General features: G+C 29.5%; 2 protein-coding genes across 3 annotated transcripts in view; one reads left to right on the top strand and one right to left on the bottom strand.

The window, feature by feature from the left end:
* Nucleotides 1–365: 365 nt before the first annotated feature.
* Nucleotides 366–5,555, bottom strand: LOC106065840 (uncharacterized). Its single transcript, XM_056009648.1, has 6 exons — nt 5,416–5,555; nt 3,867–4,227; nt 3,602–3,729; nt 3,100–3,274; nt 1,269–1,357; nt 366–452 (listed from the first exon to the last, which is right to left on the bottom strand). Exons 1-6 carry the CDS (start codon nt 5,520–5,522, stop codon nt 380–382), a joined length of 933 nt encoding a protein of 310 aa, XP_055865623.1. The 5' UTR covers nt 5,523–5,555; the 3' UTR covers nt 366–379.
* A 1,605-nt stretch (nt 5,556–7,160) lies between these two features.
* LOC106065841 (sugar transporter SWEET1-like) overlaps nt 7,161–19,287 on the top strand; it is a 21,596-nt gene continuing 9,469 nt past the window's right edge. The window contains exons 1-6 of one of the 2 annotated variants that reach the window (XM_013224748.2): nt 7,161–7,320; nt 12,140–12,233; nt 13,981–14,058; nt 16,065–16,188; nt 18,319–18,474; nt 18,573–18,692. In XM_013224748.2, the coding sequence (XP_013080202.1) occupies nt 12,160–12,233; nt 13,981–14,058; nt 16,065–16,188; nt 18,319–18,474; nt 18,573–18,692 (552 nt within the window). In that variant the 5' untranslated portion in view covers nt 7,161–7,320; nt 12,140–12,159. Of the gene's footprint in view, nt 7,321–7,488; nt 7,508–12,139; nt 12,234–13,980; nt 14,059–16,064; nt 16,189–18,318; nt 18,475–18,572; nt 18,693–19,287 lie in introns of those variants that run through there. The other variant, XM_056009676.1, reaches the window with a different exon arrangement.

The raw sequence follows: 19,287 nt of genomic DNA, 5'->3' as shown, positions 1-19,287 counted from the left end.
TAAAAAAATAGTACAAGTGCTACTGAAAATTTGATGTCACTCATGTTTTATAATAACTTGGTACACTTTTTAGCACTGCATAATCTAATTTTCTAAGAGAGTTCAGATTTGGTAACATTGAAATAACATTTATCAGTTTCTATTGAAAGTGCCCAATGCAGGTGTGACAGAATGACAAAGCCATAGCAACAATGTTGAAATTTACCATTAACATTTCCAAGTTTTCAATATGTTTGAATTGCCATAATTGTCTCTAAATAATTACAAGACAAATAATCCAAGCAAACCAGCTATTAAAATAAAGTGTCTGGTTTAGTCCAAGGTTACAGTGTACACACACACACACAATGAAAGTAAAACTAGGATGCAGTCACTAAGTTTAATCATTTTCATCTTGGCTTTCTTCATCATCACTGTCTTTCTCTTCATCTCTGATTCCTGTATGCCTGTACCTGTAGCTGGTTAAGGTTTAATAAAAATTGAATACATACTTAACATATAAAGTAGAATGTAATATCACAGAAATTAAAACCTTTTAATCTATCTTGATGAAACTTAACATGAACGTTCCTTAAATCATTGCGAAGACCCTAGTATATGTAAAATGTCCCTTCCATATTCGAAGGACCCTAAAATAAATTAAAGAACGCCTGTCTCTATAGAATAAAGAAATCAAATAGAAATAGGCTAAACTCATTTTCACTGTATTTTATTTTAAATATAAATGTCAGTCAAACCAATTTTCACAGCTTTCTTTCCATTGCTTTTTGACAAAAGGAACATCTCCCCGTGTTTGATATAAATCAAATGCGCTAGATCAGTGATGCCTTAGGCTCATCGGTCATATTTGGCTGCCTACTTATCACTAAAAATGTTATGTTCTGCAGCCCTGTAATGACAAATAAGTGATCAAAAATGAATATCTAGACTGTATGTGTATACTATCACATGGTCATGCAGTATGTGTACTGGAATGTCGCTCAGTTGTCTTGATGTCCCAGGTTCATACCTTGTTCGCTGCCACCCCCGCCACCAACATTATTTTGATTTTGCCAACACTAATTGCCAGGCAAACAGTGGTATATTATCCAAACGTTCATGCTTTACAGCCAAGTTAGTTACAAAAAAGAAATTGATAAGTAATGTTTACACTCTGCCTGTTTTTTTTATATATATTCTAGTTTTAGACATTTTAAACTAATCCCATTTCAACACTAGTAATGGTCTACAAATCTAATACAACACTAAAAATAAGTTTAAAAAGATACTCAATGTCAATGTGTGTGGGTAGATAAGTCGACATTTTAGGCACCAACTGTTCAGAAAGTTTTCTAGCTGCCCATTCAGCAGCTATTTTCTGTGAAATAAAAGAAAGAGTAGGGCATTTCAAAAAGTGTATTTTAAAAAAAAAATCTATTTTGTTTATAATGATCAAAATTCCTGTTACTTTAGACAATAAGAAGACAATTGAAAAAAAAAAAACAGGTTGGATTAAAAAAATTATTTTCTTAATCGAACCTGTTTTTTTTTTCTTCAATTAAGTTTTGTTCAAATGTACGTAATCAACCTTGCACAAAAAATGCTATGAATAACTTACTATGTTTAAAGGATTAAGACTAACATTTCAGTTAAAGGTATATATTACTTTACACATGTTCTTTTTTTTTTTTATTACAAATTACCTGACATTTCTACATCAGGAAAAACAACAATGCATAAAAATGTTAAAAAAGGCAAATTATTGATCATAAATTGTTAAAAACTTTAAAAGTTTTTACAAGTTAAAAGATTATTTAAGCAAAAATAAAACACTTTACTCCATTTACTTTATAACAAAATTTTAAAATAGAAAAAAAAACAACAGTTCAATCAGTTGTTACAACTTCAAAAATAAGGAAAAAAAATTGCTTAAGCAGATTTATCCAAATATTATTAGTATGTGATCTTGAAATGGAACTATAGTATTAGAACTAAATTAGATTTCTAATCTTGCTAGATGCTTTGTTTTTGTCTAAAATGTATCAATAAACGTATTGTTATAATTTTGCAAGCCCAGGTAGCGGAGCCTATGTCTTTGTTTATAATGAAACACATGTACTTAATTTATGATGTATTAAAATTAATCAACAAGAGTTTTTCTTTGCATTAGTAATTGACATAATCAAATAGCAGTACCGGTAGTAGAATAAAGGATTCATTAGATCTGATCATATCAATATCAAAACTGTCTCATAGTGAGCCCCTTAGTGATAAAAAGAACATGTGTACGAAATTTCAGGTGAATACACTTGATGGTTTAAGACATACCCAACCTAATCCGGGGCCATTTTAATTTCTGACACACGTGTCACAGGTCACATGACCAAAAATGTACAAAAACTAATTGAAATTTACCTGAAACAATTTTATTAGAAACTTGTGGATCTAGTACTTACACTAATTAATGGGATAATGAAAGTCTATCTTCTTTTTTTTTTACGCATCAGAAACTGACTTCATTACTCTACTTAAAATGTGAGCAACATTGTAAATAGTTTTACCAACGACTCATTTTCTTGTCTCTTTTTGCTAACTATTCCCATCAATCCTCCAACATCTAGGCACAGTATAACATTCTTTTATTTGCTGCTCAAACCAAGAATGCTGCCATATTTGCTTTATAATCTGTTTATATGTTGTTGTTTTAAAACAGCCACACTTTACAAAACAAATATGTTGGCTTATTACCATGCTCCACAAAAAAGTAAAGATCCGTTCAATTTTCCTGGTAGATTCTAAATTCAGAGTTCACTTATAGTTTCTTCAGCTCTCCAATTCAAAAGCCTACAAATTTTAAATGTCATGGTACCAATCCATCAGAGAAAAGTCAGGGCCCTAAAGTAGGTAAAGATACATTTTTCAATTTTATTTTTTTGTTTAAATTTTGGAATTTTCTACAATTAATACTGATGTTTCAGTGAACCGGATGAACCACAGTGCTGGCAGATCTGGCCAGCGGGCTGTATTTTGAGCATCACTGGTTTAAGAGATTTCCTGATCAGTATATACATAAATCAGTGGTATTTTTGCATTTATATATAAGATAATCAAAATAGTCACCTCATTCTTGGCCCTCTGCAATTCGATAAGTTCAACAGATTCTTCAATACTTATAAGTTTTGTTTCTTGAAATTTATGAGGTGGTGGTCTAACAGCTGATTCTTCTTCTCTCTGAGGTTTTGATCTCTCTATTTTATGATCTTGTGACTTTGGAATATCTGTGTGTTTAAGTGACCTATAGAAAGAGGCTATCATTATATTTTAGTAGAATATTTATTCAATGTTAATAGGTTTTGTACCCTATTGTATTTATCATATTATACTATGTGTTAGGGTAGTGTATCAAAAACATAAGGGTACAGTCCCTTGTATTTTTGTTTCAATTGTGAAGAATAAACTAGCGATTAATATTTGCAATTACATTTAGTGATTAAAGCGTTATTGTGTTTTATCAATGTCCAAGTAATCATTCTTGATTTTTTTAGTCCAAACCTTCTGATCAATCTTTTTTTTTAAGAAAAGCAAAATTATAGACTTTGAAATCAATAATTGAGAAAATTACCTGTTAGGTAAAAATTTTGGCTTTATTGGTCTTTCTTCATGTAGCCTGCTCATGATCCTTTCATAGCTATTAAAGTGTGACACTGTTTCCTTACATTTTCCATCACCATAGTTATCTATAGACATTTTCTGAAACAAAGCAATCAGAAGAATTAGTTATTATTCTTGTTAAATCAGCAAATTTCTGTAATTTATTTTAAATATTTGTTTAAAAGTATTTTTTTTTAAAGAAAAATTGACAAAAAGAACTAAAACCAGAACTTTACCTCAAGACTATCTGCCAGATCAATGGCTTCTGAAATAGATTTGTCCCAATTATGCTCATTTTTAAGTATGCTAGGATTTTCTTCATCCAATTGTTTAGAATTTTTTAAGCTTTCATCATCGTTTTTTCGGCCAGTATTTTTCACAAAGTTATAAGAAAGTGAATTTAATGAAGAACTCTCTGGATGGCCCTCAACTTTTAGATTTTCGACTAAAGATGTTTGTACAACTCTTGAAAAAACTGGTACATCTTTTTTCTGTTCAGGCATAGAGTTTTTTTGTTTTAAGTTTATAAGTTCTTGAATATACTCTGCAAATTTTTTTGTCTTTTCTCCTTTGTCAGGTAAACTTTCTATAAATTTTCTGAAACAAATTTTTTTTCAACAATAATGGTTTATTATTTAATTTCCATTACATACAGTTAAACCTTGATATATTACCTCCATTATATCAAAGTCTTAATTATTTTACAACTTTTATAAGTATAAAACAAACACATTATAACCAGAAAACTTAACATTTATATGTATTTAATAAAATTAAGTGGATCTCTTAAAGTTCTCTACAACGTTCTTTGCTGTACATTAATATTATTTACATGTGTGTGATTTTTTAAAGGAAAATACTTAAAAACATTTACTTGTTAGCCTTTAAAAAATTAAGATATGTATAAATCAAATATATATATAGATTATTAGCCTGACATTACCCGCGGCCTGCGGGCCTTAGTTTGTGTTTACTAATCTAATGGAATGTATTTAGATGTATGTTAAACTTAGCTAATGATCCTTTCAAGTTTTTTTCTTTCGTTACGAAAATAAAAGTAGTTTTGCGAAAATGGGTTTACCCGAAGCTGATACATTCATATCTATTAAAAACGAAATGAGTGATAGATAAATAGGATATAAAGTACAATTAAAACGGGTTTACCCAATTTGTTAAATGAAAGGCATTATAAAGTAAGTCAGGACGTCTGAATTCGCAGATATATGGATCGAATTTATGTAAAAAAAAAATTTTAAACACAAATTTGAAGGTTAATTTTATTACGTAATGAAATCAATAGACTATCTTTTGTATTTTCATGTGTTAAAGTAAAAAACTATCTGCACAAAGTGTTGTTCTTAAAATTAGATCTAGATCTAGACCCTCTCAATTTTTCTCATGTAAATATGGCCTAGATCGATGAAATTATAATGCTTTCATAGAGCTGGTCAACTTTTTTTTTGAGGGTCTTAAGTTTGTTTTAGGGGTACAATACATACACTACGGTCTAACTTAGTATCCAAGGAACATTTCTGCCAAGTTTTATCAAGATCTGTCACGGGGACATACATACATACATACGCCTTACTTTCTACTTTATATATTATATATGAATGTAAAAGTACCGGGTATTAATTTACTTTAATGTTATTAATATATGGAAGGAAAGAGCTTTTTTTTTTAGCAGAAAATGTGTGCTTTTTAGCTAAACAAATCAACAATATATAAATATCTAAAGTAAAAAAAAAAAAACATCGGATAACTAAGAAGTTGTAGTTACTACACCTTTTTGATAATAAAAGTTTCTGCCTATCTAACAGTTCTAGAAGTTGAGGAATAGATTTAGTCATAATGTCACCAAGATATCCTTGTCTGTCAGGTGTTAGATTCATTGCCCAAAAATGTCAGTAGCTTTCCACTTTTAGATGTTTTGACCTAAAAATAAAATTATAAATGAATATAATAACTGAATGAAAAATTTTAAATATTCATTCTAAATAAGATGGTAAGTCAACTATTATCCACTATTTCTTTATGTTGGTAGTACAGTTATTTATGAAGTGTAGATGGTGCACACATGGTTTAATTACTGTTAGGTCTGCACAGGTTTGCTACTTCTAGGATAGTTCCATTGTCAATGTCATGCACTTAACCATGCCATCAGAAATACAATTAGATTTTTTGCTGAAGACTAACTCTGCATGCTCTATTCACATTTTCTTGAAGGCACTGGCAGACAAAGAGGGTGGGAGTATTCTTGTGAAACATTACACAAATTGTGTAAATAATTAGTTACTAATTAAAGTAATATATATATATATGTTACTTATTGATATTTATTGGTACCTGATAAATGTTCCACTTCCCTTATATGAAAATAAAAAGAGTATGATGATACCAACACCAGCGGATCTTTGGGGAGGGGGGAAAAGAGCTGGCATTTTTTTGTGGATAAATTTATGTCAGTAGTTATTTAAAAGCTGTATTTATATAATTAATCCTGCTTATCAATATTTGAAAGCCATTATAATATCATATTATCACACCCTCTAAGCTAGAATTTTACCACTAGTACAAACATAAATAAAAAGAGGGAGGGGTACTTTCCATTCAAAACTTCCCCCAACCCATAATCTGCCATCTAGAAAAGTGTACAGGGACTTTCCAATAGTCAATTTTTCAACTTTAAAAAATGAATATATGGATCTCCCCACTGCTAATCTAGATATAGATAAACTTGTAACCCAGTGACCTTAGGGATTGACAGCACACTGCAACTTGTATAATATAACATTCTTCAACAAAAGCCTTCGATGTAAAGTTTTACCCTTTATGCAAGAATACATTTGATACAGTTGGAAATCTTTTTTCCAATTTTTCTTGTAAAAGTAGATCTCTACTAAAATTCAGTCAATTGAGGTCAGGATTGAGGATCAGATACTAATTGGCTCATGATTTATTAGATCTCTAAAATTATGGTAGATCTAATTCTAGCCAATGCCAGGCCATATCATTAATTATTTATATTAATTTATATCAAATTATCATCATATCAAAATCAAATTAAAATGATAAGAAGAGTTACACTACAGACAACAGTACTCATGAAAATATATATAATATATCTATATTTATAATTATAATAAAATAATATTTTTTAATATATTATAATATTATCTTACTAAACTTACTTAGACTTAGTCTTAACTTGTCTTAAGTGACCGTTGTCGCCGTTGAGACAGTTGAGTCTTTATCTACTTAAATCTAAACTAGAATAGTCTCGTAAACTAATACCAATATTATTACCAGATTATCTAATCTAGATCTATCATCTAGGGGTAGTTAAAATCTAGATCTAGAATCTAGTATAAGTATAGATATATAATAATTTTATATATAGTATATAGATCTAAATCTAGTAATCTAGTATAATAATTATAATGATACTTGTATGAGAATAGATCTACACAACAGTTATCAGCAGTATTCTATTTAGACTCAATCTTCGATTAGCAGTTTCTGTAAACAAAAGATTTCGAGACATCTGTCACTGACATATAAATCTAAATTCTGTATATAAATATATTTTATTATATATAGAGGTCTATACTCTATATTATTAGAATCTTATTTAGATGACCTAACCCCTGCCCATAGTCATAGTGATATTGATTCATTGAATCATAATGGGTAATTTTATATTAAAATATATAAATATAGGTCTTAATTTTAATAATAAGTCCATAGTCGTAGATTTGAGTGTGATAGAGTTGATATTGATTATTTTTTTGATAGAGATCTAGCTAGGTCTAGATTACTAGAATTCTAGATCAGTAGAAGTAGAACTACATCTATATTCTAATCCTATATAATCTGAGTATATTAATTATTATTAATTATTTTATTATAATATTATACTATATTGTCTATATATAAAATATAATATAGATCTAGTATATTACTATTAGTATATTCTATTATTTATTGTCTATATCATAATTATAATGATAATTAATTATCAAATTATGTATAGAATTATATTTATAGATCTAGATTATAACTAGATTATCATAGATCCAGCAATTAATTAACTTAGACTTACCACCGACTTAACGTCTTAGGACTTCACTAAATTAAACTAGACTCTCAATCTCACTCTAGACTAGAGTTAGTAGAGTGAAGTGTAGATTGTCAAAAGATCATCATTAGGTTAGAATTGATTATTGATTCTAAAGATTAATTAAATCCAGTCCTTTTTTTGTAAAAAAAAATTTTTAAAAAGGTGCCGGTACTTAGTGATGGATTGCCTAACTTTTAACTTAGTCTACTAATAAAATAATATTAAACATTAAATTCAAGAAAAGTAATAATTTTTTCCCTAATTTGAAAAAGGTGCCAAAAAGCACTGATTAAAATTTATCATGAGATAATCATGTATATCTATATTAGTATTAAACTAAACACGTACACACAATATGATGAATATGTGACAACATGGCACTGACCAAAAGTCTATTAGTATTAGTAGTATTAGAATTTATTAATAAAATTATTAAATCTATATATTATATAGATATTATCTTGAATGTTATGTAATAATCTACAAATATAGAAAAACAAAACCTATATATGAAATAATGAAATTCAGAAAGACACAATTAATATTAATATAGAGGCACATTTCTTATTCCACATGCTAGATCTATAAGTTATTATAACATATATTTGTACAATCGCTCCTCCTTCCTTACGGCCTACACTAACCCTAGTCCTTGTGCTTGATTAGGCCATTATTATAATTAGGGAATGGAATGGATTGCCTGAATCAGCCAGGAAAACCAACAAGAAAAGACTTAGTAGAGTTTAAGTCACTGATGACTACAGTAACACTAGATTGACATTAAATGCATAAGATGTAATTATCGTCTTTTTTTGAAGTAACTGTATATAATTATCTTCTTTTTTGAAGTAATGTAACGTCTGTACTATAAGAAGATAAGGATGACTTGAAGTTGAACTTGAAGTTAAAACAATGAAGGGGTGCTGTTAACTGTTAATTTTGACTGACATATTTTTTTGTATCAAGTGTATGACTAAGTATAATTGAATTCAGCTACTAGATCTAGATATGATCTGATAGTCTGAATGCTCTGAAGTTGAAGATAAGTGTACAGATATAGATCTATATATATATTGAAATAGATCCATATAGCTATAGAGTAGACTAAATTGTATATTTATATAAATAAAGTTGAGGAAGATTTTTATATTGTAGTTAACAGTTCAGGCTAATATTTTTACTTGATGATTCTAATCTTATAGTCATTAGTTCTAGTAAAGTTAAACTATAATAGTGCTGATCTTATCAGTGTGAGATCATATAAAAATATAACAAAACTAATGAAGTATACTTATATATAAGCCTGCCTATTTAAAAAAACCTAGCATAATCGATAAACGAATTATGTCTAGCCTAAATCTCTCGAAATATAGCACATTTGAATAGTTTAAGAATCCATTGGATGGGAGCTGCTTCTTGCTTGCCATTATTTATAATGTTTTCTCTCTCCTACAGTTGCTACATTTTTTTTGTGTTCCTAACTCATTAAAAAAATATATATAAACCAGGGATTATATGTGGATAAAGAGCCAGACAATACATTATAAATGCACATACCACATAAACTTCATTCATGCTAAGGAAAAAGTAGTATGCTTATTGTCGTCATCATGAAAACCCCAATTCATAGGAACATCTGGCATAATGACATTATAATAGTTTATCTGATTATTATTAGGTGGATAGTGCAGTTGCTTTGTTTATTAACATTTGACTATTGAATATTTGGTAATAATCATATTGATTCCTTTTAAGTTATGTATTGTGAAGATAATACTTCCTAGATAATGGAACATATGCTCAATATTTTATTGTCTACAAGTTTTGATTAGCAGTTTTAATCTCTATAACACTTTATATCCCACCTGGCCATTCCACCTATCATTCATTTAGTCGATGCAATTGATTTTAGGTTATTATTTTTTTTTACTTTTTTACCAACTCATCAGCTAACAAGTTTTTGACATCATTGTTTTTCCCTTCCCTTGTCTGCAGTGCTTTTTTAATTTTTTTTGTCATTCTCAATTCAGTTTTGCCCCTACCACATATTCATTCATGCTGCCTCTCTTCCTCCACCTAGCTTGGGTCAGAGAATAAGTTTACTCCGTTGTTCCCCATTAAGCAATACAGTAATTAAGATCCCTTCCTAACTTATTAGATATATTTTGATTTTGGTATAGAATAAAGTTTGTTTTTTTTTGTATTTGTAAGTTAGTGTTTTATGTAGACTTTTATTATTGCTGCTTTACTTTTTAGTCTTATGTCCTGGATTGTCTATAAGTTTAGTAATTTTTATAATTTTTACTATAGTCAGTAAGTATTCATTTGTTATAAACCTCCATTATTGCTATATTTTGTGTCAGTGCTGGTTTCTTGAGGTATCCCAAATAGATAACATGTATTTAAAAAAAAAAATATTTTAATAGACCCTAATTGTTTGTTTGATTTCTTAATTATTTTTGCTTTGTGGGTGCCATGATAACTTTTCATTTATTATAACACATTGTTATTTTTAGTCTGTGTAACTGGTTTATCATGAATAAGATAAGTAGTTGGTTTTAGTTTTTTTGCACTTTGAACAATTGATTTTTTCTGGATTGAAAGACATTTTCCACTTTGATTCTCTTTTCTGTAATACTTCTAATTCTCTTTGTAAAATTTAAATATTATATCTTGTGTTGTTTTTATTGTTTTATATATTATGTAGTGATATGCAAATAAAAGTTCCTGAACAAATGTGATTAAGTAGGTCATTTATTGAAAATAAAAACAGTAGTGGGCCTTAGACTGTTCCTTAATATCATCTGAGGTTTTTGATTTTGAGACATTTATTATAACAGTTTGTTCCTACCTTTTTTTAATCCATTAGTGTAAAGGACCTCAAATGTCTAGTAGGCCTATTATAATTTTTCTATATATGTTTGTAGCTCGAAGTAAAAGCTTGCTTAACACTGTTTCAAAGCAAGAATAATTAACAAATCTTTATATAACTGAACTGTTTTTGCATAAATAATATTGTCAATTTTTTATAACATGCTGAACAAATATTAGCATAAGAATAATAATTTTTCTTTGTATTAATTTATGTTTCATCATAAAAACATCTATATTTATAAATCACAATTTTAAAATATTTATAAAAATAAAAGTTACCAGAACTCTCTAAATCTATGCACATTATTGAATACAAACTTTTTAAAAGATTGTGATTCACTAGTTTCTAAAAAAAAGGACTCTAAAATACACATTTGGATTTCAAAATCTACATTTTAGCTGCTCTCCAAAGAATACACATGGTTATTGGTCATTGTAGGCATTTTTGTTATAATCAACATTGGTAGTTTTTATTCTCATATTTGGTTGAATGCTGAATTTAAAGCTGAATTATGTATCAGGTTGTAAATGCTTTATCTGAAGCTGAATTATGTATTCAGACCATAGATAATCCATAGTTTGGCAGGGTTTGGGGAAATAACGTGAAGTGATGTTAATGTAATCAAATGAAATATGTCTATGTGAGGATGTGCTAGTATTCTGGTGAAGTGTGTTACAAAAGGCCAGTGTGTCACAATTGGGATACATAGGGTTCTATTAGTTCTACTGCAGTTGTTCTGTGATTGCTTTATGATTACTGAGCTATGGTTAATGGCATGGTGATTATGAGTGGGAAAAGGAATTTTTTTCTTTTTTTTTTTTTTGGCTAAGGTTATGGAAAATGAAAAGAATTTATTTTTGCTGATGTGTGAGATGACATCAAATAATTACACATTTTATATATTCAATGTCATATATAGCAAAGTTGAATGTTTAGGGAATATATTTAGTAGGTTCTGGAAAAACAAAGATACTAATATAAATATAGACATTTTTTTTTTACTTACTTTAATTTATCCATAGTTTCAATATTTTACTTTAAATTGACACTTAACATTGTGAAAACCTTTACTTAAATAATTAACCTCAGGCTAATTATATAATTTTTGTTCTTATTTATTCAGATATCATATTGCTGTATAAAGAAAAAAAAATTAAAACATTAGATTTTCAATTCATTAAAAAATCTTCTCATTTAGCCCAGTTACATAGAATTCTTTTATCCTCATTGTAAAAAATAAATAATAAATATTTTATACATATAAAAATGAAGAGCAAATTATCATACAAACTCAATATGCTGTGTCATAGTTAACATTCTGGTTTAATGTTACTATTAAGATAGTCTGACTACCAATACAAGAAATGTAGGACCAAGGTACAGTTAACTAATTGTAAAGGACTGTTAAGGCTGGTTTGCAGAGTGTAAAATTCTAGATAAAGTCACTTTAACCAAGTTACTGTATTGTTTAATAAAAGACAAACTGTTTTGTTGTTTTTGTATTAAATTCACAGAGTTACATTAACAGTATAAAATGGCAGTTGATTTAGTTACTATTGTTGGATGGGCAACAATTCTGGTCACATTTGTCATGATGGGGTCTGGAATGTAAGTATCTTTGAATACTAGATTTATTTGTCTCTATATATGTATGGTTAATATTATAGTTTTTGTTGTATTTTCTAAAATTAATGGATAGTTCCATGTTATATGTTACTACAACTCCCATAGCATGCCTAATTAAGATTTATTTAGCACACAGTTGTTAAAAGTGTTTTATCAACTAGATTAGATTAGCCCATTCTGTCTTTTTTTTTTTTTACAAAGGTTACATCAACTCACTCTGTCTATCTGTGTGTCTGTCTGTGTGTGTCTGTCTGTCTGGCCAAAATTTTTTACACTTTATTTCTCTGACATCCAATCTTGGATCAAGCTGAAATAGTACACAATTATTTCTTTTATCTGATAACATAAGAATCAATACAAAAAAATGTACCAATTAGTTAATCAACTATTGGTAATAAATTTCTTTGTTTGGTATCTCAAACAAGGGAAAGAAATAGTACTTGACTTAAGTGGTGGTATAAACTGAATTAGTCCCCTTTATATTAGACTGCCTCTGAGGCTTAGTGAACACAAACATGAAATAGAAACAATAGATAACTATACAATCTTCCATGTTCATAGACTCTTCACTAGCAGAGTGGTTACCACATTGGCATGAGAAGCCTGGGAATGTTTTAGTCCACAAGTTCGAATTCAGGTCGTTCCCTTTTTTTTTAATACATTTAAAAAGCGATATCTCGTTCATTCTCCCCCTTTCCAACTGGTCCAGACAATGAAAGGATCATAGCGTATTGAGAACACTAAAAGCATGAAATTGTGCTAAACAAAATAACTGTTAAAAAAAAAAATTCTAATCGCACAAATTTATTATTGTTAGTCTAGATCTATTACTGTTGATTAACATAAACGATTAACAACAAAGCTCTTAGTGTTAGCTTAAGACGACCAATCAGCTGTTTATTCTTATGCCACCTTGGTTGATAACAACAGTTACAAGGGATGTTACTCCCAATCACTGAGTGGTACAATCTATATAAAACACACATCAACAATTACAAATTTAATTACATGACTGATCCAAACTAATTGATATACACTAATATAAGCGTTGTTGTTTTTTTTTCAAGTATTTTTATTTTTTTGCTTTCTTGTTTCTTCTTCAAGCCTCAGCTGTTTTTCTTCATTCATTTTTCTTTTTTATCATTCATCAGCAATTGTTCTTTTTTTTTTATTTTGTTCTTCTCCTAGATTCTCAAGTCATTTATCACCTTCTACATTTTTAACAAATAACAGTTCTTCCTCTTCTTTTTTTTAAGTATGTTCTTCTTTTTTGGTTTAAAATCATTATTCTTCTCATCTTAAAAATAAACTTTCAAGAATGTGAACATCTTTTTTTTTTTTTTTATGTAATGTTTTTGAGTTGTGTTTTTTCAACCTAAATATTTGTCTAATCTATAAACAAAGCCATGTTTTATCATCTATTGAAATGATATTGTATATATACAAGTTATAAACATGATTGCATAATGAAAACAACATAAACATTATAGGTTATTTGTTGTTTACAGAATACACAATGTTAATAATGTCTGATTTTCCTCTTTGGCTTTTGTTTCTTCACTTCCATCCTCTTACAGCATGCATTCACATCATTCCATATTCACCTATCATAACAGTACATACTAGATAGAAAAATTGTTCATTCTATGTGCCATGAATGTTTTGCATGTATTTTCTGTCATGTAAAAATATATGCATATTATCAGGTGTTGTCTACAATATGTTTCAGACCTGCTTGCCTCAGAATGCTCAAAAATAAAACAACTGAAAATGTTCCTTATGCTTTGTTTTTATTGTTTTCTTTTGTGTAAGTATCAAAGTATAATTGGTTACAGTTAAATTGCAGTTTATTCTCAAATATAATTTTAAAAAATTTTCAATTGAAAAAAGGAACTTACATAGTTAATAGTTAATTAATAGTCTTTTCTTCTTAATAGAAAGTTAAGTTCAGTGACATTTTTATAAGTTTGTTTATCATGAAAAGTCTAATTCTGTACTATAGATTAATAGTATTTTTTTAAAGTTGATATTACAATATTATATTGGGAAGCGTGGTCGAGAGGCCAAGTGCGCTTGAACTTGGCTTTGGCTACCTAGAAGGGGGCTTGAGGTTTGACACCCGACTCGGGCAGAGTTGTGTTTACTGAGCGCCTAAAGGCAAATGATATTGGACCAAAAGCGCTCTGAGCATGCTATAAGCATGAAAGTAGCGCTATATAAAAGCTATAATAATAATATTTGATGTGACAACTGAATTATTTTGAATGAGTGTACCTTTATTTGGATTTAAGGATACCTTTCAGTCGACCTAGCTTGAAATTTGAGCAAATAATTTTTTAAACAAACTTAAAGACTTTTGCTTCTCTGCACTTAGAATTTTAAGGTCTTATTTGAAACTACTTAAGATGTGTTGATGGTCTTGATGGAAGTGGAATGACCTACTAATTAAATGATGCATTTTAAAAAACTGCTGGGGCTGATTCCAGTGTTAGTATTATCAGCCAATTCTGTTTTTTTAACATGCTCTCTTGTTTTTTTCATGAAATCTTAGTCTGAACTTGAACTGTTTTGAAAATTTATCATCTATTTGGTTTGATGCTTCCTTGATATCTTGTTTTTGACCTTGTTTTTGTTGTTGCTGAAATAGTTCATCTGATTGGACATCTGCATAATGGATTCATGTTTTGTTTTTGCTGGCTATCACAAGGGATATCTTTTCTGTAATTTCACTTTATCTGTTATCCATTACATTCATACTTCTCTCTGACTTGAACTTTTCTCCATCAGATTGAAGTAGATATATACAGTAATAGATGATAGCTTATAAACTAGTATATCCCCTCTTGAATACATTCAGGCAAAATGTCTTGACATTGTTTTACACACAATGACTTTCAGTATTGAAGCAAAATAATAATAATAATAAATAATTATTGATATTTTTTATGCTATAATATGCTGTATTCTTTTAAATAATATTTTGCATTTGGTGGTTTGTGTCTGTTGTAACTCAAAAGATATGTGTAGGGCTCAGTAACAAAGTATTTAGACATTTATATTTTGCTTACTTTTTGAAAACTTCTAAATAAGATCAACTATAAAAAATTTATTCTACTGGGTTCTAATATCAGTGATGACTATGATTTTTAAATTTGGGATTTTATGGGCACCCCTGATCTCACCTTACTCTAATGGGTACATGACATTAGTTGTGCAAAGTAAAGTGGTTGGTCACTGTGCTGGCCATGATACCCCCATTAATCTTTGGCCATAGAAACAGATGATTGTTAATGTCTGAAAAAGACACTTTTCTTACTAACTTGTTTCATTCATGTTAATTTGCCATCAAAAAGAATATGCTGTTATCTACTTGCAAATCTTTTTACAATTTAGATTTTTTTTTTCAAAATAAAATATACATTGTCATAAATAAAGGTCACTAATATGTCACAAAGAATTGAAACCCAAAATGTGTGTTCATCGTTGTGAAAATTTGATCTCTAACTACAATTTACTCAGATATGACAAAACCAGTTTCTGGGTAAAACTTAAATTGCAATGAATTTTTTTTTGTTTACATGTACATAGGCCTGTTAAATTCTTGACAATTTTGTAACTAAATTGGAAATATATATTGATCTTTCAAAAAAACATTTCAAAGTTATAATTATTTTTTTTGAGCATTGCTATACATTTCATCAAATAGTTAGTTTTGCCAATTTACACCAAAATTTCTCAATATATTTGTAGCAATATATTTGTAGTTTTATATTTGGCATGCAGTGTATAAATATAAGCTTGTCTTGTTTGCAGTGGTCTCTTAGGGTTTCAATATGCAATGCTGATAGAAAATAAAACATTGGCTTTTATCAATCTTACATCTGTAATGGTGTGGGGAGCTTATGCCAGCATATATCTCTATGTAACTAAGCAAAAGGTATTTAACAGTGAAAAGTAAATATATAAAGCTGCAAAATATGAGCTATTTGACTTCTTGGTTCTTTCTTTCTCTCTTTTTTGTTTTTATTATATTACAATTTATTTATATTTTTTTTGACATAAAATTAGAAACTTAGTTATCATCATCTAAAAAGCTAACAGTTTTGTCATTCTTTTCATATCTCAAAACCAAAAAGACATATTGAAAATAGCTAGGCTTTTTAATGTTCTCTAAAAGCTTATCATTTCATTTTTAATATTAAGAATCACAAGTGTTACATAAATAGGAAATATTTTTATTAACCTGGCTTAAGTGTTATGCTATGCTTTTTTATCCAAAAAAATAGCCTTATATTGTGCTGAAAAAGGGTTTATAGGTGTTAAGGCTATTTTACCTTCACTGGGCAGGGTTTATAGGTGTTAAGGCTATTTTACCTTCACTGGGCAGGGTTTATAGGTGTGAAAGCTATTTTACCTTCACTGGACAGGGTTTAATACATAAAAGTGAAGTGAGGCAGGAGCCCACCAGTTTAGAGCTTTCATTAGTCCCAAGGGCAGTGGCTGTACAGTTTCAGCATCAGCTCTAGGCCCTGGCAGAACCATGTCAGCCAGAGCTGACCCACCAGCAGAGCTTTGCACCAGTTGAGTGTGAGAGAAAAGTCAGAGGCTCCCGCAATGTTAGCCCTTTTCAGGACACCCTGAGAGCAAGAGGGTGAACTTACTCCAGTTACCAAAGGTCACTACGAGGAGGTCTTGACCTGTATGGTAAAATACATGCACTATGCAAAACAGCAGGGTTTGCAAGAGAGGATTTGAATTTCTCAAGCCCTCACTCTAATGGAGTTTGACGATGATGATGATGATGACTTCACCTATACCTATTCCTTAGTTTGTTGGACTGCATGGGCACCACACATGATCTGACTACCACTTTTCTCCAATCCTCTCTTTTTTTCCATGAATGACTATGACAAGCCCGTCCATTCTTTGATGTTGTCTTCCCAGCTCTTTCTATGTCTGCTTCTTTTTTTTTTTGGACTGTTTCCTGAAGGCTATTTATGGTCCTCCAAATGCACACTCATTTAAAGTTGTTTAAAGCAAGATAGTAGTGTATGGAGTGCAGATAATCTGCAACTCCTACTAAAAGAGTACTTTAGAAGTGAAGTCATGTTTCTTCTATACAATCTTTCAAAGATATTAATGACCTTTTATTGGTGCCAGGAATGAAGGTTGAGCAGGACTGACCATGGATGGCTGCCTGGTTGTGTGCTATGCTCTCTGGACTGACATATGATGGTCTCAAAGGTCCTGGGTTCAAAACCTGACTGCTGCCATCCCCCATCATCCTTCAGGAGGTTTTTGATAGGATGTAAAGCATTTTACAAAGCAAACATTTTAAACCTAGGGCCTTCCTACAAATGTATAGCACAAGTCCCATTTAGATCTTGCTTTTAAACTATGTTTTTAAGATAATACTACGATTAGGAAACAGCTTTTTGTTTGAATATAATACTATGAGGAATAAAGATAACATCACTTATAACTTAAATAAAATATTACTTTTTTATTTTAGCCTATAGCAATTTATTTTACCTGTTCACTTTGATTGCATCTTGCAATCATCATGTTTCATCTTTTTTTTTTCTACTTCGAAATGTCCTGTCATTTGTTGTTCTCTGTTGCCTTTTTTTTCTCTTCTGCTTCTTTAATGTGTATTCATTTCTTTTTATATATTTTAACCATATACTTTTTTTTAAGTATAAGTTTAAGCATATTGAAGTTCATCTGCCTCTTAGTCTCAATAATGTGTATTGTTTTTAAAATGTTGATACAGCTAATACAAAATTTTCTTGTTTAAATTTGTAACTGTAGCTGTGCAGTCTGTAATTTAAAAAAAAGTTTATTGTTCTCTTTTCTTCTGCAAATAGTTTTCTCAACATCATTTGATTGACGGGCAATTTCCAATCTCATTGGGATTATTTTCTCCTAAACAATTTCGTTCAGATTTCTAAAAAAAAAGGTCCTATTGACTTTTTGGTTAGTTAATCTGTTACAAACTATAACTAATATTATATATAAAACTTTATATAAACCTATGTATATATATATATTTTTTGGTTTCAAATAGGCTCAAGCTGTGAAGTATTTCTTGGTAGCAGTAATTCTCTATGCAGCACAATATTTATATTTGAACCAGTTGCCACAATCTGAAGTAACTGAAACTTTAGGTTTCTTTATGTTGATATGTTGTCTACTACTCAACATTTTACCAGCTGTTGATTGTGTAAGTCACTCTTATTTCCATTCAAACCTTTTCTCTAAGAAACATTTTTAAAATTCTGTTCATTACAAGACTAACTCAAAATACATATTTATTTATAGGTGACAATATTGAAAGAAAAGTCTGGGGATTGTTGTGATCTGTCTATGTTACTGGGTGGAACGTTGTGTGCAATAACTTGGTGCCTTTACGGCTCCTTGGTGAAGAACTTCAATATATATGTAAGTCATTTTTTAAATGTACAGGTTTTTCTTTTTTTCCCCCACATTTTAGTGTTAATGTTTTTTTTTTACAATTCCTCTATTCAGGTTACACATTCATGGAAACATAGATCAGCTCTCGAAAACGATTTTCTTAGAAATTTGACAATTGATAAATATTGTTGGCTCAACGTAAACAAAAAATTATTTAAATTTGGCTAGAGGGCTAGAAAATCTTGAACAGACTACATCTTTGGGTATTTCCTCACATTAAGAGAGTTTAATAAATTAATTTTCAGTAACGTTTTGCGCTCTTTCAAGATTGAGTTTTTGGAAAATTGGCTCATTTGCCTGGGCCCCCTTAGCATTCTAATAATTACAGATATGCCAGGTACTCTTGAAGTACATATAAAACATTTAATGAAATTATTATTACAATATACAGAACAGATGATAATGGTGGTAAAATTCAATGTAGTAACTAACATATAAGTAACTACTATACTTACAGTTGATGTAATAGAAAGAATCAACATCTGTTAATAACAATCACTTATCTGCACCTTGCAGTTTCAATAGTCAATCACAATACTGGCTCACAACATTCATCTGACCG

Source organism: Biomphalaria glabrata, chromosome 1, assembly GCF_947242115.1.
Source record: "Biomphalaria glabrata chromosome 1, xgBioGlab47.1, whole genome shotgun sequence".
Taxonomy (NCBI): Eukaryota; Metazoa; Mollusca; class Gastropoda; family Planorbidae; genus Biomphalaria; species Biomphalaria glabrata.
Note: the sequence above shows the minus strand (reverse complement) of the source record. Positions and strands in the feature narration are given on the sequence as shown.